General features: G+C 50.6%; 8 protein-coding genes across 8 annotated transcripts; 5 read left to right on the top strand and 3 right to left on the bottom strand.

Moving 5' to 3' along the window:
• Positions 1-1,710: 1,710 nt before the first annotated feature.
• On the top strand, positions 1,711-3,274 carry BDP55DRAFT_705372 (major facilitator superfamily domain-containing protein; the record flags this gene model as incomplete). Its single annotated transcript, XM_060578030.1, has 4 exons — positions 1,711-1,842; positions 1,900-2,180; positions 2,245-2,591; positions 2,655-3,274. 4 exons carry the CDS (start codon positions 1,711-1,713, stop codon positions 3,272-3,274), a joined length of 1,380 nt encoding a protein of 459 aa, XP_060427836.1.
• Positions 3,275-3,752: 478 nt separating this feature from the next.
• Positions 3,753-5,083, bottom strand: BDP55DRAFT_555814 (Rieske domain-containing protein; the record flags this gene model as incomplete). The annotated part of the gene is made up of 2 exons (XM_060569527.1): positions 3,753-4,206; positions 4,260-5,083. The coding sequence occupies 2 exons, from the start codon at positions 5,081-5,083 to the stop codon at positions 3,753-3,755; spliced, it is 1,278 nt and encodes a 425-aa protein (XP_060427835.1).
• A 1,731-nt stretch (positions 5,084-6,814) lies between these two features.
• BDP55DRAFT_555719 (FAD dependent oxidoreductase) lies at positions 6,815-8,309 on the top strand (the record flags this gene model as incomplete). Its single annotated transcript, XM_060569517.1, has 3 exons — positions 6,815-7,643; positions 7,741-7,984; positions 8,045-8,309. The coding sequence occupies 3 exons, from the start codon at positions 6,815-6,817 to the stop codon at positions 8,307-8,309; spliced, it is 1,338 nt and encodes a 445-aa protein (XP_060427834.1).
• Positions 8,310-9,308: 999 nt separating this feature from the next.
• Positions 9,309-11,770, top strand: BDP55DRAFT_555699 (uncharacterized protein; the record flags this gene model as incomplete). Its single annotated transcript, XM_060569515.1, has 6 exons — positions 9,309-9,388; positions 9,467-9,575; positions 9,634-9,692; positions 9,750-10,189; positions 10,250-11,154; positions 11,210-11,770. 6 exons carry the CDS (start codon positions 9,309-9,311, stop codon positions 11,768-11,770), a joined length of 2,154 nt encoding a protein of 717 aa, XP_060427833.1.
• Positions 11,771-14,494: 2,724 nt separating this feature from the next.
• On the top strand, positions 14,495-16,999 carry BDP55DRAFT_555605 (FAD dependent oxidoreductase; the record flags this gene model as incomplete). The annotated part of the gene is made up of 1 exon (XM_060569506.1): positions 14,495-16,999. The coding sequence occupies one exon, from the start codon at positions 14,495-14,497 to the stop codon at positions 16,997-16,999; it is 2,505 nt and encodes an 834-aa protein (XP_060427832.1).
• A 74-nt stretch (positions 17,000-17,073) lies between these two features.
• BDP55DRAFT_747525 (uncharacterized protein) lies at positions 17,074-17,547 on the bottom strand. Its single transcript, XM_060580577.1, has one exon. It carries the CDS (start codon positions 17,514-17,516, stop codon positions 17,148-17,150), a length of 369 nt encoding a protein of 122 aa, XP_060427831.1. The 5' UTR covers positions 17,517-17,547; the 3' UTR covers positions 17,074-17,147.
• Positions 17,548-19,263: 1,716 nt separating this feature from the next.
• BDP55DRAFT_669380 (chaperonin 10-like protein) lies at positions 19,264-20,851 on the bottom strand. Its single transcript, XM_060575293.1, has one exon. The coding sequence runs from the start codon at positions 20,526-20,528 to the stop codon at positions 19,449-19,451; it is 1,080 nt and encodes a 359-aa protein (XP_060427830.1). The 5' UTR covers positions 20,529-20,851; the 3' UTR covers positions 19,264-19,448.
• Positions 20,852-21,076: 225 nt separating this feature from the next.
• Positions 21,077-22,826, top strand: BDP55DRAFT_669378 (isoflavone reductase). Its single transcript, XM_060575292.1, has 4 exons — positions 21,077-21,509; positions 21,571-21,855; positions 21,923-22,045; positions 22,125-22,826. The coding sequence occupies exons 1-4, from the start codon at positions 21,480-21,482 to the stop codon at positions 22,575-22,577; spliced, it is 891 nt and encodes a 296-aa protein (XP_060427829.1). The 5' UTR covers positions 21,077-21,479; the 3' UTR covers positions 22,578-22,826.
• The last annotated feature ends 34 nt before the right edge of the window (positions 22,827-22,860 follow it).

Here is a 22,860-nt window from a genome sequence, read left to right as displayed (position 1 = left end):
GCAAACCGCCCGTCGCTTGATTTGGCGCCTTGTGTTATCTCCATGACACTACGCCATAAACTTTCGGGCCTTTCGACAGACCGTAGGTTCCAATTCTGATTACTGTTTAATTCCTTAATTCCCGTTTCAAGTCGGCCATAAAGAATGAGAATGATACTCGTTCGGGACGCGTTGCACAGTGCTGCAAATCACAGTGTACACTCAGAAGGCGCCATCTTTGCTTTAATCATTGGCAAAAGAGAAAGAGTAAGCTGGAGAAGGTTTATTTGCAAACACAAAGAGAAGGTCGATTAGTGAGGTTCGTTGATAGAGGTTCATTGGTGCCGTAGAATGAAGTAGGCTGTCTTGTCACCTGAAATTGATATTAGACACAAAGGGGGCGTGTTCACTTATATAATCAACTAGATAGTCTGTGACGCCACAACTGCATGAACCTCACTTGACGAAGGTATTCCATCGCTACGTCGCAACACACCCAGCCACAGGCCTCAATTGTCACACTCACCACAGACATTATCGACCATGGCCCTGGTCCGTCGCAGGCCAAGGTGGTGTGAATTCCGGCACCTTGATCAGTCAATATCTCGATCTTGAAAGTACCCAGAGACTTTCAATGAACAGAAACCTTGCGCTTTAGTTTGATTTGTAGTTCAAGTTCTCAACCGTTTAGCTTTGGGATCTTTGGGACACTGTTCATGTTGTCATGTTGTCATCTAACCAAAACGTAGAACCGCCCTTTTCAGTCTTAAGATGTAATTGATTCCAACAATCAATCTTCTATTAATAGTGAAATTTGCCACATACATGTACTGGTATCGAGCTAGCGGCCTTCCTGAGCACCAACGAGCCTCAGAAGTGCTGAGGAGACTCTAGTGTCTCAGGTGCGTAACTTGGGAGTAACCAGAATGTCGAAGACTCTTGTCGTTTGACTTAACACCGTGCTGCCTGGAGTCTTTCTAAAAAGACATTTAATTCCACGTGTAGAGAGATTCGAACGTGAGATTTAATCTTTAATGACTTTACTACTTGTTTATAATCTGTGGGATCATATGACCGTATACTCATATGCACATAGAGTTGGACAATAACAAATAGTTCCTTATAAAAAAGAAAGAAAAGAAAAAAAAATTCATGAACGTTGAAAGCAATCATTAAAAAGGAAGAAACATTATCTGTCTTGTAGCGGAGTCAAAGCCAGCATTCTGATTAGTCGATTAACATTGCCAACATCATCTGCGTGGGGCATGGCGTGATCATAGACTCACACTCTTGTTACCTTAATGATGAACCCGATGTCTGTAGCTCGCAGGTTCCAGTTGGCCAATTCATCTTATCAGAACTTCGGGGTCAACCTCGGAAGTCTTGACATGGATCCATTCTTTACTGTTAATGCTGGCCCTGCTGGTCTGCGTCCACCCCTGATCCTACGTAGTGCCGGGGAATTGAAGGTTTGTGTTCTGAGGCGACTTAACATGCCCACTTTAACAATTGCGTGCTGTTTTTGTTATCTTGATTTGGCTACGACACTGCAATACTCATGCAAACTCTGTAATTCCGAATTCTTCATGGATCCTGACGTGCTCGCCGACCGGGAAGTGCACGACAGTGATAAAATCAGCTAGCTGCTGCAAACCAAAAAAGCTGGGTGAACTCCCAGAGCGGTCTAGATCACTGTATCGGATACTCATACCGCTGAAAAAGGTGATTATCATGGCTCCCGCTCGTTTAGCCCAGATCTATCGATCGTGTCTTTTTCAGATCATCATTGTGGGGATTGTGGCATTTTGTGAGCCGGGAATTTGGACGGCACTGAACAATCTTGGGGCTGGCGGAAACGCATCCGTAAGTCTCGCCTTGTTTGATTAATCGTCCTTCCTATGCTGATAAATCTTTGGATAGCCTCTCTTGAACAATGCCGCCAACTCCCTCACATACGGACTCATGTCTGTCGGGTGTTTCATAGCAGGAGGCATAACGAACAAAATTACAGCCAAATGGACCCTATTCATCGGTGCGGCATTCTACACTCCCTATGCAGCAGGGCTCTACTGCAACAATCGCTATGGAAATGAGTGGTTCTTGCTGCTTGGTGCCGGACTTTGCGGCATTGGAGCTTCGCTCTTGTGGGCAAGTGAGGCAGCCATTGCCGTTGGATACCCCGAAGCGGAGAAGAGAGGCCGGTAAGTTCTTTTCCCCCGTGTAATTTGACACGACTTAGCCGCCGACTGATAAAATATCGTCTAGCTATGTCGGAATCTGGATGGGTATTCGACAAATGGGACCCCTCGTTGGCGGCGCAATCTCCCTGGCTCTGAACATCAAGACGGCTGAAAAGGGCAAGGTTACCTACACGACATATCTCGGCTTAGTTGCCATTTCATCGTTAGGAGCACCAGCTGCTTTGCTCCTATCACAACCTCAGAAAGTCATCAGAACCGATGGTACAAAGATTCCATACATGAAGCAGACCAACTTCGCAATCGAAGCTAGGGCCATTTGGAAACAGCTGAAGAACAAGTACATGTTACTGCTTATCCCCGTTTTCTTGGCTGGCCAGTTCGGAACAACCTACCAGGGAAATTATTTAACAAGTACGTCTCACGGATAGCGACCCCTATTCACGACCACACAGGTAACTAACATTCCGTCAAAAGCCTACTTTACTGTCCGGTCCAGAGCGCTGGCATCGTTCCTCACGGCCATTGTCGGTGCCGCCGCAAATATTACCACCGGCGCAATTCTTGACGTCAAACGTTTCGAACGGTCGGCCAAATCCAAGGTCGTCTACATCATTATTCTGGTATTCATTACTACTGCATGGATCTGGAATGCCATCATTGAGACACGCCTATCCCGCATGACCGATCCACCATCTTTCGACCTGGGCGATGGTCCATTCTTCAACTCTGCGTTTACAGTCTACATGTTCTTCAAGTTCTTTTACGAGATGCTGCAGACATACATCTACTGGCTGATGGCTGAGATCAAGGGCGCTCAGGGTGATGGTGATATCGCGCGCACCACGGGAATCTTGCGATCTTGGGAATCGATTGGCAGTACGATTGCTTACGCTGTGGGAGCGACACACTGGCCCAACAAGAACCAGATGATTTTGGGATTCTCTCTTTGGGCTGTTACAATTCCTTTCACCCTACTTGCTGTTTTTGGTAACTGGAACCAAGGTGGGGAAGAGATTTTGGAGAATTCGGATGAGACTGAGAGTGATCCTGGTGTCGAGAGAGTTGCGGTTCAGAGCAAGGGAAACCAAGTATAAGAGTACATCGAGTCGATCCTAGAAGGAATGTTTTGAGGGCTTCTCAGAATGATGAGAACACCAATATATACGCAGCCTACGGATCAGGGGACTTGAACGGTCTACCTTAGTCGACACACCTTCCATCGTGGAGTGCTCTATCGAAGCTGTAATTCATTAGATTCTATCGGCGGATGAAGGAGAACAAAATTAAGTTTCCCCCGCAAACTGTTTCTGATTGCAGGTACCGAGAAGTTGAACCTTGCGCTTTTGGTCACTTCAAAATTGAGGAATCATGAAATCACTTCTTGTATTGTCCAGTACCTCGATGATGAAATGTCGGCAATTTGTTACGGAAAGAATGTTCAAAGTGTCAATTTCGCCCAATTAACTAAGGTGGTGTAAAAGGAATGCTATCAATATCCAACGCCAAGTATGAGATGCTCAAGTCTCGCCATGATCCTTGCCCCCGGTCTTTCTGTCTTCTACAAATTTCAAATCAGAATGCAATCGCTTCATCGAGACACATCTTCTTGTTGTCATCCATTCTGCCCTTGCCTCTACTACAGCAGTCGATCGCCGCGCAGAGCTGTGAGTCACTCTGGCTCGCCGTAGCCGTCTTTGGCACCTGCTGCTGCGCCGGCCAGATCTCGCTGCCGGACTGTTGCTCCTTCTTCCAGTGCTCGGTGATGATCTCGCGCACCGTCTTCTGGAAGAAAAGAGGACCCTTCTCCATCTCGGGGTGTAGCTCGCCATTGACGAAGATGCCGGCGTTGATGTTCTTCTGGGCGTTGGCGCAGAGGTACTTATCTTCGGACATGATGCGCTTGTACATGTCACTGATGACATTGAAGTCCTCATCGCCAGAGTTCTTGTTGCGGTATACCTCATAGCGCATCTGGGACTTGGAAGGGCCGTCGGGAACGAATCGCTGGATGAAGAAGAAGTGTGGTCTTGGAGGACTGTTAGCAAAGAATCCATCATTGTGAGCATCTATGTGACTTACGAGACGTTCATGGAGGCGTTAGGCCAGAAGTAGGTGGCCGCGACGCGGAACCCCTTGGCGATCTGTTCCGGCGTGGGCTGGCCAAAGTGTTGAATGTAGGCGTTCTGAGTGTTGACGAAGTAGGAGTTGAGGTCTGCGATGGAAGGGATATCAGGGTGGGCAGTCGGGCAGTGGTAGCACTCGTTGTAGTTGTCGGCCAGGATCTTCCAATTCCACTCTCCCTCCATCTCCCAGTGGTGATCAAAGACATAGTCCTCAAAGTTGTAGTGCTCGAATCTCTCCTGTTCGTCGATACCGAGGAAGTCGTCATTCCACGCAATCTCGGGCTTCTCGGCAGCATCAAGGTTGACCCAGATAAAGCCGTTGCGGTCAACGTGGACATGGATGGGGAAAAGATTGTTCTGAGACTTGTCGAAACCTGGAAGCTCCTGGTATCCAGGGGCCTTGGCCAAGTTGCCCGCCAGGCCGTAAGACCAGCCGTGGTACTTGCAAGAGAATACGTAGCTGTTTCCCTCTTCCTTGGTCACTACGGGGAAAGCTCGGTGCCGGCAAATGTTGTGCATGGCGTTGATGTTCCCCTTTCGGTCTTGGACGATGATGAATTGGTAGCCGGCAACATCATAGCGGACCCAGTCACCTGGGTTGGGGATTCTGGCCTTGTGTGTAGTGAGAAGCCACTTTCTGGAGAAGATGGCACGGCGTTCAAGCTCATACATTTCTTGAGAGGTGTACCAGGAGGCAGGAAGGGCTCTGACAGGGGCCTTTTCATCCTGTGCAGCAGGCTTGGAGCCGCCGAGGCCAAAGTAATTCTTGAAAAGTGACATTGCTCAATCCACAAATTTTTGTATGATAACTCGTTGGAAATGATGAGAGATGAGGAACTGGAGCTGTTGCTCGGTAGTTGTAATCTGATGATTGTGGTCTGATTCGGGTTATCTAGAGCTCTATGATCCGAGATGGCAGTCCTTCTATATAGCCATGATAAGCCCTGGCCGGTCGACTGAGTCCGTGTTTCGCCCTTTCCTATCTCCTGGACTGGAAACCATCGTTCAGGCCGGCCGGTGCTTGATGTCGCACACCGAACGCCTCTGACAGTTCCGGACACCCACAGCCATCAGGTGGCTGTTGACGCGGTCGTGAATACCGATCACATGACCGGCAAACACCTCTCACGCGGACCGACTAGCACTCCAAACACCATGGGGTGGGAGATACGGACCGAGCCGCGCTATGATGGCAGAGGTCCTGGAGAAGCTGGGGTCCTTGAAGGCATGGAGATAAGATTCATCATGATGCATTGCTTGATGCAGCGCCCACCCCCAGGAGTCTAGACTTTCCATACCCGTGTTTTGAGCTGGACATCCTTCCATGAAGATCCGGTCCATCTACACATACAGACTTAAGGTTGTTCATCCCTGCTTATCACAGCTTCGACCAGTCATTCCCCTCAGAAGCTCCCCGGCCAGCGGGGTCAGTGTCTGTCACATATCTGCCACTAACGAGTATCCTTTCCCAATCTGGAAACTTTTCACTGTGCATTCTTCATTGGGTAGGCCCCAAGACCCCGCCTGGTGAACGCCCATGCGGTTTTGTCTCCATTGGCACCCGATGGTTACACGTCGTTTTCCAGCCGCTGCTCTTCCTCGATACCCAGCAACGTAATACCTTTGCTTCCATTGGCGTCAGTGTAGCACTGTGTTCGTCCCATTCGCTGCACTCTGCACCCCTCTCGTCCATGTATGGCGGCTCGGCGTACGTGACGCCGTCGTTGGAGTAGTCCGGATACCCTTCGTGCGTTGGCCGCCGTGCATCAAGTCTCAGTGCCTGTCACGCCCGGTATCAGACCGGCACTTTGCACTACGCTGCTGATCCGCGATCTAGGGTACAGCTGTCAACGAGTCAACGACCATGTCAAGTCATACCATACAGGCACACCGAGGATTCCCGTATCTATCGTGATGGTGTTGACCGTATCTGCTGCTTAAGAAGAAGACGACTAAGTCAGGAGGATTCTGGTAGGGATCGTTGCCCTGTTGCCACTGGGTTCCAGGGTCTTATCGCAATTTATCTGGGGGCATCCCTGATGTTTGCCCATGAGTTGTGGAATATCCAACCGAAGCAACTCAAAAGGTCAGCCAATACCTAGTCTCATTTTTGACCTACAAGATAAACTTGCATTGTAGTGTTTCTATTCATGAACACGAAGATCGCGATTTGGTGATGCACATGCTTTGAATGATAGAGAGAGAAACACGCACAAGGCAAGCCGGTCCCCGAATGACAGGAATAGTCACGTGATCGGCAATCGGAGCCTCAGCCGACATCGGGACCCCTTCCGCACTTGGAGGCGGGGGAGTTCACACGGGTCACCGATAAGTAAACCGTCTTCTCGCTCCGTGAAAGTGACGATGCCAGGTATTCAGGGTAACACTCGACTTCTTTGTTTCCGTCTCTCTGCGCTGTCCTGGGAACCTCCATAGTCAAAAAAGACCTCTGCTCTGCTTGGCTGCAGGAGTCCCCTTCTGACCAAGTTCTTCCCCCTTCCCCGCCGATCCATGTCATTCTACTTTTTCAACAAAATGGACCAGAGCAAACCCTCCTATCTCATTGTTGGCGCTGGTGTGTTTGGTGTGTCTACCGCCTATCACCTTATCAAAAAGTACCCCGATGCATCCGTGACCCTGGTCGACAAGGATGCCTTTGACGCCGATGAGCGCGTGGCCGCCTCATGGGACTGGAACAAGGTGGTCCGCGCCGACTACGACGACTTTACCTACTGTCAGCTAGCCCTGGAAGCTCAAGACACTTTCAAGAACGACCCTCTCTGGCAGCCGTATTTCCACCAAACCGGTGTTTACTGGATCTGCCGAAGCGACTATGCCCAGAATGTTATAGACCACCACCAGAAGCTGGGTCGCAAAGACGATATTATTGCGTTGCCCATTTCTGAAGCCCGCAAATTATATAATGGTCTCTTCGAAGATGCTGACTACTCTGGTGCCAAAGAAGTCCTCGTTAACCGCGCAAGCGGGTGGGCGGCTGCTGGCGATTGCTTAAGAGCTGTCACTCGCGAATCGATCAAATTAGGCGTCAAGTACGTGACGGCCGAAACAGCTTCTCTAGAATTTGACCAGCGCGGCAACTGCACAGGGATCAAGACAACAACAGGCGAGATCCTTTTCGCAGAGCACACTATTCTCTCCACGGGAGCTTACACGCCAAAATTGCTAGAGTTGAGTGCCGCAAAGAGCGGCCTGAGCAATCTCCGAGCCGGCGACCGCATTCTGGCCGCTGGAATTACCACTGGCATGGCGGAGCTTGACGAAGAGGAGTACAAGAAGTATGCCGACATGCCCGTTGGGTTCCAGGGTTACACAGGACATGGTAGGTTTTCTGTCTATGGTTCTTTGTCAACGACTCCACGCCTTGTTTCTCTTCCCGCATTGCGACTAGGGGACAAACTAACTCACGATCGAAATAGGCAAGCCGTTCATCGGAAGCATTCCGCCAACGAAGGACAGAGAACTCAAATGGTGGGGATCCAAGATCTTCTCAAACACCAAAGAAATCCTGCCTGGTCGTCACGTCTCAGCGCCTCCGCCAGCAAAAGATTACAGCCAGTGGAAGGTGTCTCGTCAGCTCAAAGAAGATATCGTTGAGCAGCGCAATCTGTGGTACGGGAAGAAGAGCGCAGACTGGAAGATGACCAAGCACCGAATTTGCTGGTAAGTGTCTAACCATTGGTTGCGCAGAGTATCCTAGATTCCGGCTGACTGTGCGTTAAGGGACGCCTTTACAACTAGCTCAGACTTCATCATATCTCCGCACTCGGCGGCCAAGGGTCTGTATCTCGCAACGTGTGGCTCATTCCACGGATTCAAGTTTTTTCCTGTACTTGGCAAGTACGTGATTCAGATGCTGGAAGACTCGCTGTCGCCAGAGCTGAAGACGAGGTGGGCGTGGGATCGTGAGCGCCCGGATCATCTGCAGAACCCGGAGTATCCTAACTCTGAACTAAGCGACTTTGTGGACCCGGTAGCGAGGTTGTGATATGTGAGGCAATTGGGTTTCATATGTAGCTGCATCGGCATAGATCAACGGCGTACATACATGCTTAGTGGAGTTGACTTGGTAATCCAAGGTTTCATGAAAGGTCACTTGTTCCCACTCTCCACATTGCCGTATGCACGCAAGACCAGAGCCACGATGATTCATGACAGGTGGGTTCTCAGTTAGGCACTATGATTGTATTCCGCGGACAACTTGTCGTGGCTGAGGCAAAGACAACCTATCAGAGGAGTTGCGTCGTCAGTTTGCATGCTAACGAGCTCTCAGGATACTCCGCGCAGCAGGTGAAGTCACATCCCCCCCCTTCTCTTCCAGCGAAGTCGGAGATGTCGCTTCTCCCTGAGGTCAGGCACCGAGCTAACGATGAGCCGTGCGAATCCCCCAAACCGTTATTAACTTCGGGCTCGGCCGTGTAACACACGTACCAAGTGGTCGTAGGTAGCTACCTTACCCGTACCACCAATCAATACTGAACACACCGAGCAAAGCACCTTACGGAGACTCGTACAATTTAGAAAGAATGCCATCCTGATTAGGTGGGATTCACTGCTTTGAACAGAGTTTGCTGGTGAATACAGTCCATCTGTGGCTTACACCTCGGTGGCTTGATCACGGACGTTGGAGATCACGATGAAGTTGTCGATCTCGGAAGGCCGGGTTTCCGACCTGTCAGCGAATTCTTCGGGAGACAGTCCACGTGACAAGGATATAGTATTAGAGCGGTGCTTCTTATCTCCCCTGACTCCTATTGTTTATGCTTTCCGTCCCTTATCGAAGGGTTGTCTTACCTAGGGGGGTTAGACTAGGAGGGGGATGCACGGTGACGGGGCGCCCCTCGTCGGTTTAGTCCGTACGGTGCGGGGTTCGTGGCAAGGGGTGTTTATAATTTCGAAACTATTTAGTGGAGGCATGTACGCTTCCGGGTCCCCTTTGCACTGCCGCTCGTGTCTTCTTCCCAGGGCCGTGAGATTCGTCAATGTCATGCCGCCAGAGGAGGGCTTCATCAGTTCGGCCAGCTTGAGGGGGAGAAGACGCTCACATCATGCCTGCCTCACTTGCAGGTCTGCCGCTTCTGCCAACAGAAAATGTTTCTTATCGTGTAAGGGGGTTGCACGCTGACATTTGTTCGCGCCGCACAGGAGAAAAAAGACGCGGTGCCCGGGCGAGAAGCCGGCATGCTCAAGTTGTGTACGGCTATCTCAGTCATGCTCTTACCCCGCGGTGAGACCTTCGCAAAGCGGAAGATCGGTATGCATGCCATAAAAACTCTTGCTCCCACTGATATCAGACGCCTTACCACTGATAGGATGAGAGACTGCAAACTTTGGAAGAGAAACTGGATCTCCTCCTCAGTGGAGGGGGCTTGTAATACGACACCGCACGCGAACATGCTTCGTTCAGACCATCTGACCGGGTTCTTAGACCGAACCACCACGCTCGTCAAGGACAAACACAAATACAACAGCAGGCAACGTTCGAAGAAGTCACCGATGCGTCAGAAAAGTCATTTTCGGCAACGCCGCCATCTCGAAGGAACCGACGGGACTATCCCACCGACAACAGCAACTCCGTTGTCTTTGACCCCGATGACATGGCGAGGGGCATCAATCTCTACTTCAAATACTGCCATCGACAACCGATTTGGTGTTTTGAGAGAGATGAAGTTGGCGACTACGACTCTTTGCCAGAGGAGCTCGCCAGCAGTATTCTAGCGCTTACATCGCGGTTCTCTGAGCAACGCGATCACATGCAGCTCTTTAGTAGTAACGCGAAGACACTCATCATGCTTCGAATCGCGAACGGCACCGTGGACATCACGACAATAGAGAGTTTGTGTCTTCTTTCATACGCCTCTTTCATAGGTAAGCACCTGCGTAAAGCGTCATCGTGATATGATTTGAAATGGAAAACTGATCTCACAGACGGCAATGTGCACCTGGGTCAATTCCACCTGGGCCTTTCACTTCAGCTGTGTCGATCAGCTATGCTTGACATGGAAACTGTTTATGCGGTGGATAATTCAACAACGGACCGAAAGAAAAGGCTTTTCTGGAGCCTTCAGTTACTAGAACAGTCCTACGGCCGCCAAGATGGACTGTTGAGTTTTCCCAACGACGTGCGCCGGCCTACTCTTCCGTCAAGCGGGAATTTGTCTGAGCAGGACTCTTGCAAGGCGCCACCGCTACCCCGAGATGATCTTGGAACCTCTTCCCCTGGCGAAACTGGCATCTGGAACACGAGTGTCTGCCTGGGATGGGTCTGGAGCCAGGTCAGGAAGTATGTCTCAGATTGCTCACGCAATATCCTCAAGGAACCATGGCGGCATGACTCTACCTATGCCAAAGTTCTCTCGGACTTCATGGAGACGGAGAATAGGATACCCATGTGCCACCGATACGACTCTGTCAAGTTCTACGAACGTAAAATCGACGAACTCAAGGTGAACCGGGACTACTGGGCGCCATGGCTGAAGGAGCAATTCACTTACCACGCGATACCTACAGTCCTGAATCATCCGTTCCTCTACATTGTCGGAGCCCAACATAACCCGAACCTCGGGATCCCCAATACATTCTGGAGGAGGTCATCAGAACAAGCGCTGCTTCATGCTACTTGGATCGTCCGAATGATTGATATGGTTGTCGACAAGCAGGTATCGCTGGTAGACCCTTTCTTTGGGCATGTCGCTGCTATCGCAGCGACGGTCCACCTTTACTATTGCTGCGCGGCGGCGGCGAGGTTGAAGCACAAGTCCAACACGGACTTTGCTAAGTGCAGAAGATTCTTGAAGAGCTTCATTCCATGTTCTGCAGCCTGTGGCGCATTAGTGAGTGGGATAACTGTCGTGGTTGAAGAGCCTTTTGATTAACCATGACATCTAGGACCGTAATCTTGACAGAATGACCCGCATTGCTGCAGGAACCGAGAACATGGATGTGGAAGACTGGATGCCGTCCAAAATCTATCTCAGTGTCCCCTTGATGTGGGAGATTCTTCAGTTCAACTCTACAACCGACTCTCAGGAGATCCCAACCGCGGGTCTCCTAGATGCATCACTCACACCTGCTATACCACCCGTTGATACTAGCGACAGCTCGACACTCGAAATCATCGTCGCCACCTCTCCGGAGATCACGATCAACATTGCAGACGGCGGGCAAGAGGCGCCGACGTCGACATATAAAAGGGCGCACAATATTTCCTCTAATCAGGCAAACTCGACATCGACATCGTCCTCGTCCTCGTCGGCGTCACGGGCCGCGGTGTTTGATCCGCCGACTGTGGAGCAAATTGATAGCCTAACCTTTAATACCACACCATGGTTATACGCGGACCCCTCGCAACTCGTGGGCATTGGGGATATGAGTTACCCGCAATCGGAACCAGGGAACGCATGGTGGGAAGGAGAAAACTTCAACAATATCATGTTTAATCAGTTTTAGCGATAAACAATCCTTCACTACACGATGCCGGTTGCTGTCCTGTGGTAAACACGTATCAACCACCTTGCTGATATCATGATTGTGGCTTCTTGTGAAGTCGTCGCTCATATGTTCGATCTGTTACGAAACTCAGCTGCCATGATAGAGCCCTATAAGCAGCGTTGTATTGTCATGCTGTGACCAAGACTTCGTCTTGATGCCCTTGGTGGCATGTTTGGATACCCAATGCCACAGTACAAAAACGTGGCACACGATGCTCGAGTCATTGACCTGCTTCTGGTGTTTATCGTCAGGGTCTGTCACCGTGGCACGAGAGTATCAAAACGCCAAGCAAGAAGCCACGATGGGATAATTCTTAGGTAATATGAACCGGATAAGTCACCGAGGAGAAACCTGCAGCTCATGCACATGCGACACGAGGCGGCTTACAGACATGGAACGGCGCTTCCTTGGTGAGTCCCCAAATCCGGTGGATCATGCGGGGGGGAGGCAGGGATCAAGCTCTCGTTTTAGACGGTTCTTCTTATGAAGGTAAATCGGGGGTGTCACGGATGGGGTAGCCGGGTAGCCTGGCTCGCTGGGGTTGCAGAGCGGTTAGAAAAGGCTTCAGAGTGATAGGTCATGTCTTGTCCGACCAAGATCGTTCTAGACTGCTCGATGGGCCAGTCTCCTTAGCCCCAACCATGCCAACCCTTACGAGTTCAGTTCGAAAGGACAGGACACACATACTCGCTCATTTAACGTGGCTGGGTTGCACAAGTTCGCCGTCCATCTGACTTATCATTAGGCAAGGAGAGAAAAGGGATTCAGAGAGGTGTTCGTCTGCTCCCAACGGCTAGTCTTCCCCCCTTCCTTGGACATCCAGCTTCCCCTCTACCACGCATGCCAAGAATCAGGGTCCCGAGCCAACCCATTCTTGACGCACCGTAGCAGTCGCGGCCTTACCGTTTCTGAGATGGCGGTATCCCAAACGCACTGTTTCGGGTGTTTCTCTGTTACTCCCTGTCTTGTGGAAGCCGGAAACCGTCTGTGTCGTCCACCTCTTCCACAGTATTGCTCCATGGCCGCTGTGATTGAACCCGGCGCAAAGCACTTGCCCATCCCCGCGACCTCGGGCTGTGAAGGGCGCGACAAGGAAATTAATAATTCTTTTCCTGTGAGTTCAAGCGACCCGCTCTTGACGATCACTGGGCGCACTCAAGACGTGTTGCTCTGCTCATTTGTTATCTCCAAATCGCACGAGAGCTGCGACAGCATGACTCAAGCGGGCAAGACACTCCGAAGCGTCAGCTTTGGTGCGCCAAACATCCCACTCCCGCCGACTCCCTTGCCAGCGCACGATCCGTGACGCCAAGTGCGGCGGGCCAACGACAGGGTTGAGCCTTTCAAAGCGAGTCGGATGTTGCTGATAACCACATGAATATGACAAGGTAATTGTGTTCACGACGACGACATGGAAGGTTTACATTTTTCCTCGTCACGGGGTGATGGGACCCCATGAAGGCTTGCCATTGTGTTTTGGCTCGTTTCGACAATATCCCGACTCGGTCGAAACCAGCACACCGACGGATCGACTCCTGTCATGGTAATCCGCTTGCGTGTGATCGTCGACCTTTCAGACGAATCTCCAGCGGCCATTTGGCCAGACTCTCACCGACAATTGCATAGTAGACTCTGGTATTGCGATAGTCGGGAATTGGATGAACAGGACCCTGTCTGGAGAGGTTGTGGTTATCGCAACTTACCATACTGCAAGCACATAGAACCCTGACCGAGACGGAATGGTTTAGGCGTCGGGTTTCTCGACTGCACGTTGGATCACACCTATTGCCCAACGACTACGGTGAAGTGAATAGTGCAAACAGTCCTCAGTCACATCATGTGATGGTGGGAGGAGATGCAGGAGGATGTTGATGTCCAACGACGCGGCGTGGCCGGAAACCGGTTGATGCCCAACAGTGGATGGAATGTGAGACTCATCTTCCTTTCAACTTTCGAAACGTTATCTCTCTTGCGATGATCCATCAAGAGCATCAGACAGATCACGATCATGATGACCCTGATAAGACCAAACGCCCGAAGGTTATGGTGGCAGGGGGGAGATGGCACCGACCCAGAGGCCGAGTTCGGAGCAGAGCGCACGAAGCACCCCTCTCGCCGGCTGGTATGAGCCGGCCTCGCTCGTCCAACCCTGGGGGGTTGTTATTGCAAAACAATGGTAGGTGTGCAAGCTGGTTGCGCCCGCTATCTACCGTTGGTTGCAAAATGACCATATCATGACCGAATCAAGCGCAAGTGAGTCTATGTGGCGATAAGCCTTTGCGAACGTGGTGTTGATGGATCAATATCATAGAGGTGTGAGTGTGTGTGTTTGGGCTCCTTTGGGGCCACGCGCATCGGTCAACACGGACGGCATCGGCTTCAAGAAACCGATCAGGTGACCGCGAAGTTGGACTCCCCGGGCCACATCTACGTTGCTGCTATCTATAGCAAGCTCCATGTCTGTTCTCCAGGTTCTCCACACCGGCGATGGTGCTAAACTGAATCGGGGTATTGCAGACGGCATGGGTGACTTATAAACCGTCTTGCAACTTTACACGATGCCATCATGCTGAGGGTTCTCGCCAGAAGGGTTCTTTCTTACCCGGTACATCATTATTCTTACATCCCTTTTCCACTGTCACCAGACAAGAAGGACTCTCTCGCATTACGCACACACACATCATGGATCCTTCACAGCGCGTCGTCATCATTGGGGCCGGCATAGTCGGTACTAACATCGCTGATGAGCTGGTCTCGCGGGGGTGGACCAACATCACCGTGGTTGAACAGGGGCCGCTGGCCATGCCGGGTGGCTCAACATCACACGCCCCCGGTCTCGTATTTCAGACCACTGGTTCTAAGACCATGAGCTCCTTTGCAAAATACACGGTACAAAAGCTGCTCTCAATAGAATGCTTCAATCAGGTTGGCGGCCTCGAGGTGGCAGAAACACCAGACAGGCTCGAGGAGCTCAAGAGGAAACATGGTTATGCCTCCTCTTGGGGTATCGAGGCGCATCTGCTCACCGCCGACGAGGTCAAGAAGATCTACCCCCTTATCAGCACAGACGTGGTCCTTGGCGGCCTGCACATCCCGACCGATGGCCTGGCATTGGCCGCTCGCGCAGTTCAAGTGCTTATCGAGCGCACCCGGAAAGCCGGTGTCCGTTATCTTGAGCACACCCCGGTCACGGGCATCGCGCAAAGCCAGGGCCGAGTCACGGGCGTCGAGACGAAGAACGGCACTATTCCCGCGGACCTCGTCCTCGCATGTGCTGGATTGTGGGGTGTCGAGATCGGTGCCATGATCGGCTTGCCGATTCCACTGCTGCCTGTCGGCCATCAGTACGCAAAGACGACCCCCGTGCCAGCGCAGAAGGGCAAGAAGCTTGAGGTGAACGGCGCTCAACTGCCCATCCTCCGCCACCAAGATCGCGATCTTTACTACCGCGAACATGGTGAACAGTATGGAATTGGTTTTTACGGTCACCGTCCCCTTCCAGTGGTCGCTGCCCAGCTCGGTGAGACACCTGAGCATGTCGATGAGCATAACATGCCGTCGCGCCTAGACTTTACCCCCGATGATTTCAAGCCGGCATGGGAACTCACCAAGAAGCTCCTCCCTGCCCTTGCCGAGAGCGAGATTGAGTACGGCTTCAACGGCATCATGTCTTTCACCCCGGACGGTGGTCCTCTCGTCGGCAGAGCACCAAATCTGGAAGGATTCTTCGTTGCAGAAGCTGTCTGGGTGACACATTCCGCCGGCGTCGCTCGCGCGGTAGCCCAGCTTCTCACCACCGGGAAGTCCGAGGTTGATCTGGGGGAGTGCGACATATCACGCTTTGAACAGATTCAACTCGCGCCTGAGTATGTCAAGGAGGTCTCTACACAGAACTTTGTCGAGGTCTACGACATCTTGCATCCTCTTCAGCCGCGGGAATCACCGCGCAACCTCCGCGTTAGCCCGTTCCACTCCCGCCAAAAGGACCTTGGTGCTTACTTCCTTGAGACGGGAGGATGGGAGCGCCCGCAGTGGTTTGAGGCGAACGCGGGACTTGTTAGCCAGTTGCCTGAGAACTGGAAGCCTAAGAAGCGCGATCCTTGGTCGGCGAGGTACTACTCCGACATTGCTGCCGCGGAAGCCTGGAAGACGCGGACGGCAGCGGCAATGTACGACCTCACGCCGATCCGCCGGTTAGAAGTTTCTGGACCCGGATCAGCCAAGCTTCTCCAGCGGCTGACCACGAGCAATGTCGACACGAAGCCGGGCAATGTCACATTTACACTTCTTCTTGACAATGACGGCGGTGTACTCAGCGACATCTTCGTAGCCAGACTTCGCGACGACTTATTCCAGCTTGCCGTCAACGGCCCCACCGATCTCGCGTACTTGGAACGGGAGGCTCGTATCCAGGTCAAGGCATCGCCGGCACAGTTTGTCCAGGTCCGTGAGACCACCGGAGGTACCAGTGGCATTGGTCTGTGGGGACCCCGGGCCGCCGACATTGTCGCTGGTATCAGCTCGGACAACCTCAAAGACATGCCTCAATCGCAAGTCAAGACTGCAATCATCGCTGGTCTCCCAGTCACAGTCGTGAGCCTGTCGTTTGTTGGTGAAACTGGCTGGGAAATTTACACCAGCGCAGAGAATGGTCTGCGTCTGTGGGATACTCTCTGGAAGGCGGGTCAGCCGCATGGAGTTATCGCCGCAGGTCGCAGCGCTTTCGGTGCCCTGCGCCTGGAGACGGGATTCAGGACGTACGGCACCGATGTCACTACCGAGAACAACCCCTTTGAGGCCGGTCTTGACTTTGCCGTTGATTCCAGCAAAGAAGGCTACGTCGGTCATGCCGCCATCAAACGCCTCGCCAACACCAATATCACCAAGCGACTCCGCTGTCTTACAATCAACGACGGGAGCTCCGTTGTTCTCGGAAAAGAGCCCGTGTTCCTCAATGGCAAAGCCGTCGGTTATATCACGAATGCTGCCTTTGGCTACACCATCGGGAAACCTATTGCCTATACATATCTACCCAATAGTGTGAAAGAGGGCGATGTTGTGGAGATTGAGTATTTTGGAAGGAGAATTGAGGCAACCGTGATGGCGGAACCATTGCGCAAGGCGCAAGTGACTGAAATGACGGCTACTTCATCACCAAAGAGGGTTGTTTTTAAGTCGAAGTTGTAATTAGGTGGTTGGTCTGGCGTCTGGGTCGTTTCGTGGGTAACTTTTTGCATGATAACGAGGTAAATGAGCTTTTAATGATGATTTTTTGCGTGCCTTATGCAATCGACCTTATATGAGAAGCTCCCGGAATTGAGAAATGTCTATCTATCTAAGCAGATGGAATGCCATCATGGAAAGGATAGTTGTCACTTGAACCTGACCCGGACATTGTGGCTACCTTGTTTCTACCATCAATGTAGACGGCAAACTCCATAGATGCCTCCGATGGGATCACTTCTAACTCGCAAGTCATCTTCTTAGCCGTTGTTCCATCAATGGTTGTGATGCCAGGCAGCTTCCAAAACTGAACGGTGAGCTTACAATCAACGTAGCAAAAGTTGACCTGGAATGTGCCCCGATCTGGCACTTCCGTCGCATCGCGTTCGCAGATTCCAACGGAAAACCTACTTATATCTTCCCTGTAAATCTCGTAGTAGGCACGAGAATCGTACTGGGTTCTTTTAGCAAACGTTCTCATCCCAAGAACAAGTTTAAGCAATTAGCCTTGGTGTTCCGACAGGATGATACATGGGGATAAACGTACTCTTCTCAAGCACGAATGCATTTTATTCTTAGCCCTCCAAGCCCCCGGGTAGATATAAAGCTCTTTATCTTCTTTAAGGTGCTCCTTCCGATCGAATTCCGCGCGGTGAGTAACACCGTAGAGGTAATCGAGCAGTACGCCCGTCGCCCAAATATATATTAGGACAATCTTGCTCGATGATACCTGCGCTGAAAGATAATTCGCTGTTAATGATTCCAGGAAATAAAGCTAGCTTATTTTGATGAGCCATGGGAGAAAACTCCCTCATAATCCATTGGCTAACTTTGCCGTGGCTCATCAACCACCAGCTAATACCCCTCTTAAAGCTACATGGACAAGGCCATGCCGACTCTCCTGCTTTTTTTACATTCCCGAGTTCGTAAATAATTTAGTGGAGACATATGCATCTCCTTCCAGCCTTCCAATCATGGCAGAAAAGGACTCGGCTGCTAACAGTTCACCTGGCCGACCGCAAGGTCGCCGGACATGGCCGCAGGAGGGTGAGCGATTGACTTTCAGGAGCGAGCTTCCCCGCCATGAAAGATTGAAGTACCAGGATTCCTTCGATGCAGTGACAGCCAGAATTCCTTCGCTGAAGTGTGGGAGTCGAAAATCATCAATAATAGTAGATAATAAGTACGTCTCCTACTTTTATGTTGCGATGAAACGACGAAAGAACCTTTGACCATCAAGTGGAAAGATTTCGCTCACCAATCATGCATCTTCTCACAGTCCACCATTGATACTGAATCTGTTCTTCAGACTGAATCCTCCGTTTACCTTGACCCTGCTAGAGCGGATCGCACAGGACATCAAACGAAATGTACGAAAATACGGGAACAAGAAAGAATGGACAATGTATAAAATGAAATGGAGACACACTAGGGTCTCTGGCAGCAGAGCTGGAGCAGAAATATGCCGATCTTGCTGAGATGCGCAAGCGCTCAAAGCAGACAGCTAGGGAGCTCAGTAGACTCAAGACGTCACAAACAGGGGACCTCATCAAGTGACCGATCGGCATCTTCGGGACTTGGTTACCAGGGTGCAAAACAACGTTCGGAACCTTGCCATCCAATATTTTGAGGGTAAGATAGGAACACGGGACTCAACACGCGAACTCGGAGTTTTGAAGCTCTTTGAGTACTTGGAGTTTGTTGCCCCTGATGCAACAACACGGAATTCTCAACTGAAATCCAAGAAAAAACGATCGATGCGAAACAAGAAACCGAATTGGACGGGTTCATTGGAAGGATAGTGAAAAATACAGCATCCTGGATAGTAGCCGCAGTTGCTTCCCTGGTCGACGTTGACGATGATGGGCTGGATCTAGAGTTTGAAAGGATCTTGCACTAGGCCCTAGCTCTTGATAAAGAAGTTTGTAGACAAGTTGCATGAGTGGTTTGGATAACTTGCGCGACACCGACGAGCTATGATCCCGAGACAATGGAATGGGAAGGAGATGATGAGGCTGGGAAACGAGCTCAAACAGTCAGGCTTGTTGTCGCTCCACCTCTAAAAAAGCAGGGAAGTCGTCTGGGGAGGACTTTATGGTGATCGATTATTGCTCTCGATGAAAGTTTCGTGTTTCAATCCTAGGGACTGGGGGAACACGATTCACCCAATGCCTTTGCGAGGACTTTGCAAGGCTGGGTATAACCTAAGTGAATAGCAACGATATAAAGCTTCGAGGTATCGGCAAGAAATCGAGACTGGTGTAAACGGTGATCAGTTTTAAACGGGTGAAATAGTGTACCAATTAACACATCCCTTCTTTGGTAACCCAATCACTACATTCAGACATGGACTGTTTCAATTATCACGCACTTGGTAGTTGCTATTTAAACATCTAATTAAATTATCATCCCACTAAAGCTTGACGACCAACTTCTTTCCAGATACCTTCCCCTTGCGCAATTGGTCCAATTCCTCAAGCAAGACATCAATACCGCCATTGATCTGTTTGAGAGGAGGAGGTCGTAGAATCTCAAGAAGCCCTGGAAGTATCGAGTAGAACCGCGCGAGCGCCTGTCGATGTTCCAAATCCACTGGGAATTTTGGTCCAATTGGGGGCAACCAGGCAAACTCTTTGCCAAATACGGTGTAGAGCATGATCATATCGTACTTAACACCGGCAATCTTTGACTCTCCTTGATCAAGCAGCGTGACGACCTTGCCACCCTTGGCTTGAAGTACTTTAGCTGTCAGAGCACCAGTGCCCTTTTCTGAGATACAGTCCAGGGCCAGACTAATATCTGGAAAGGCTGTTGTAACATCCTGTACCCAATTCTCCGATCTGTAGTCAAAGACGTGGTCGGCCCCATAGCTCTTGACAAGATCATTGGAGTGTGGAGACGCTGTTGTGACCACGGTGCAACCAGCTAACTTGGCGAGCTGGATGGCAAAGAGACCGACACTAGTGGAGCCTGCGTAGATGAAGACGGTTCGTCGTCGTGTTGATGCTTCGGAATTCTTAGGCTCATCGGGCCACGGAAGCCCAAGGTGGACATTCATAGCCAGTATGGCGGTGACGGCCGAGACACCGTAGGTTGCTGCAGCCTCATCTGAAATACCGGGAGGAACCTTCCACGCCAGGTCTGCCTCAGCCTTGAGGAATTCTGCGAAAGCACCCCTGTCGTGATGCAGGCCGCCGTGGACAACACCCGCTACACGATCTCCCACCTTCCATGACTCTACCACGGACTTGCCAACTTCAATCACCTCTCCTGCGTAGTCGCAGCCCACAATGCAGTTCTTAGGTGAGATGACGTCAATGTGCTTGTAGTCGCTCGGGTTTAGAGCCACAGAGTTCACCTTGACCAGAATCTCCTGGCCGGTGATCACCGGTTTGGGTACGTCGATCACATGGGCCCCCTTGAAAATGGACTTTCCTGAGGTGAGATTGAAAATTCGCGCGGGAGTGCTGCGGTTTGATACCAAAGCCTTCATTTTGAGGAGACGAGTAAGTTTCAGGGGCACTGGAGGTAGTGTATGAGAATTGGGCCTTGTTGGTCTCTGGTGTTTGACTCGAAATATCCAATGATCGGGAAGCGCTTGAGATCGAGGTGTGAGGGGAAAGAGCCCTCGGAAAGAAGACAAAGTTGACTTGGTAAATTATACGGTAACCAAGAGCCACAGGGTTTTTAAATATTTCAGGAAATAAGCACCACAGGCAGGGCTTCCAAACAAAGAAATCTTGCTTTGTAAGGTCCATCTACATTCTGTTAGTTTCTTCGTGACATCAAACTGCGATTTGTGGAATGCTCTCGGACAAATTGAACACCGTTCCTTGGACGCTTATATTCAGAGGCTTAGACTGTTATCAGACTCCGACATTTGTATAGTGTAATCTTTCCGTTGGGGCTGTCACATTTCTAGAAAGGAGGCTCTGGAACAATTGATTCGCCGATTCGGGAGACGAGGCTAGTATTCAAAGACTAGCTGTTCACTAATCAGCCCGTTCAGGTGGCTGTCTCACCATCTACGTCCCGCCTAATCCGTTATCAGCATACCGGCGGACACTAGATGAACCGACTCTGGACAGTCGCAAGCATTCTCGTTTTCGTTCATCATACTTCGTGGAATTGCACCTTTCCAGACTGTGGCTGAAGTTTTGGGGATTAGGTATGATAGGAGAGTGGATTTGTCAAAATTAGTATTGAAGACTCCATTGATGCTTACTCTGCATGTGTTTGATGCTTTGCTATGTGTCTCAAAGCTCCGTGAAAGCTTTTGTATGAGTCGAGCTGTTCATTCCCAATAGTCCGGCTGAGACAGATAAATACATTGGCTCCGATCCCGCAGCTCCTCGGGATTTTAGATATCTAGATCATCATCTTCTTCTTCGACATAGGTATTCGCCGCAGCCTTCATACCTCTAGCAAACTTTGAACCTACGCAATGTCTTTGAAGAAAGTCACTCTCGTTGGTGTAAGTTCCTTCAAAGATTCTGCTTGTAGGCCGAGTTTACTCATGATTGTGATGGGTGCAGGCCAGTGGCAACGTTGGCACAGCCGTTTTGCCCGAGTTGCTCAAGTCTGACCTCGATTTGACCATTCTCAGCCGGGAGGGATCTTCTGCAATCTTCCCCCCGGGAGCCAATGTTATCAAAACCGACTACAGTGAAGATTCCCTAGTGAAGATTCTTGCAGGTCAAGATGCGGTTGTCAGCATGCTCCCGATCATGGCTCTCGGAGAGCAGCAAAAGATTGCTGAGGCCGCCATTAAGGCAGGCGTCAAGAGATTTATTCCCAGCGAATATGGATCCGACTCTGCGGTAAGGGCTTCTCCTGTATAGACGAGGCAGCAACAGATGCACATTCTCTGACTAACATCAATACCAGTCTGACGAGGTTATTGCAGCTGTCCCGTTTTTTCAGCCAAAAAAGTCCCATCTTGGCTGGCTCGCAGACAAGGAGGATTTGATCAGCTGGACTGCCGTCATTACTGGGCCTTTCTTTGATTGGGTAAGTTCTCTTGATTGCATGTACTGTTCTCAGCAAGTCGCCATGGTGTATGATTGCTGACCTTCTCGAACTGCTACAGGGCTTGAAGCTTGGAATGACAGGCTTCGACTTTGTTACCAAGACTGCGACTCTAGTCGATGGCGGTAAGACTCGCTTCACAACAAGTAACACGGCACAAATTGGTCGGGCCATCGTTGCAGTTCTCAATCATCCCGACGAGACCAAGAATCAGCTTGTTTTCACGGAGTCGTTTACAACGACTCAACTCGAAGTCTTGGCCTCTCTTGAGAAGTTGACCGGGGAGAATTGGAATCGAGTTGAGGTCAGTTCGCAAGTAATCAGGGAGGATGGATTTATGAAGCTTGGAAAGGGGGAGATCTTGGAAGGCGGGGCCGCTGTGATCATGGCATTGGTGCTCGGTGAAGGCGGGCTTGAAGATCATACACACGTCAAGGGTGGTATTTGGAATGATCGCCTAGGTTTGAAGACTGAGAGCATTGATGAGACTGTTCAGGCAGTACTCAATCTGTGATTGTGGTTCGAGAAAGCTTACCGTTGCTTCGCAGACCGCGTCGTTTCAGTTTTTTGCCTGTTTCGGAGAATTTTATTCCAAATCACCTCGGTCTATTATATTTTGAAAAATTGGAATCATCAACTTCGAGTTTGTATCTCTCAACTGATGCTTGACTAAGTAGCCTAATGACTATGGCCTTGCTGAGTCGATATAATTCTGTTAAAGAAAAGACAGTATCTACAATTGATAGTCTCATTCACTCTGCCGATTTGTCCATCAACATTGAATCTGGTGCAGAATC

Source organism: Colletotrichum godetiae (assembly GCF_030913485.1).
Source record: "Colletotrichum godetiae strain CBS 193.32 chromosome Unknown BDP55scaffold_29, whole genome shotgun sequence".
In the NCBI taxonomy this organism is placed as follows: domain Eukaryota; kingdom Fungi; phylum Ascomycota; class Sordariomycetes; order Glomerellales; family Glomerellaceae; genus Colletotrichum; species Colletotrichum godetiae.
The sequence above is the reverse complement of the archived record's forward strand: the minus strand, read 5'-3'. Positions and strand labels throughout refer to the sequence as shown.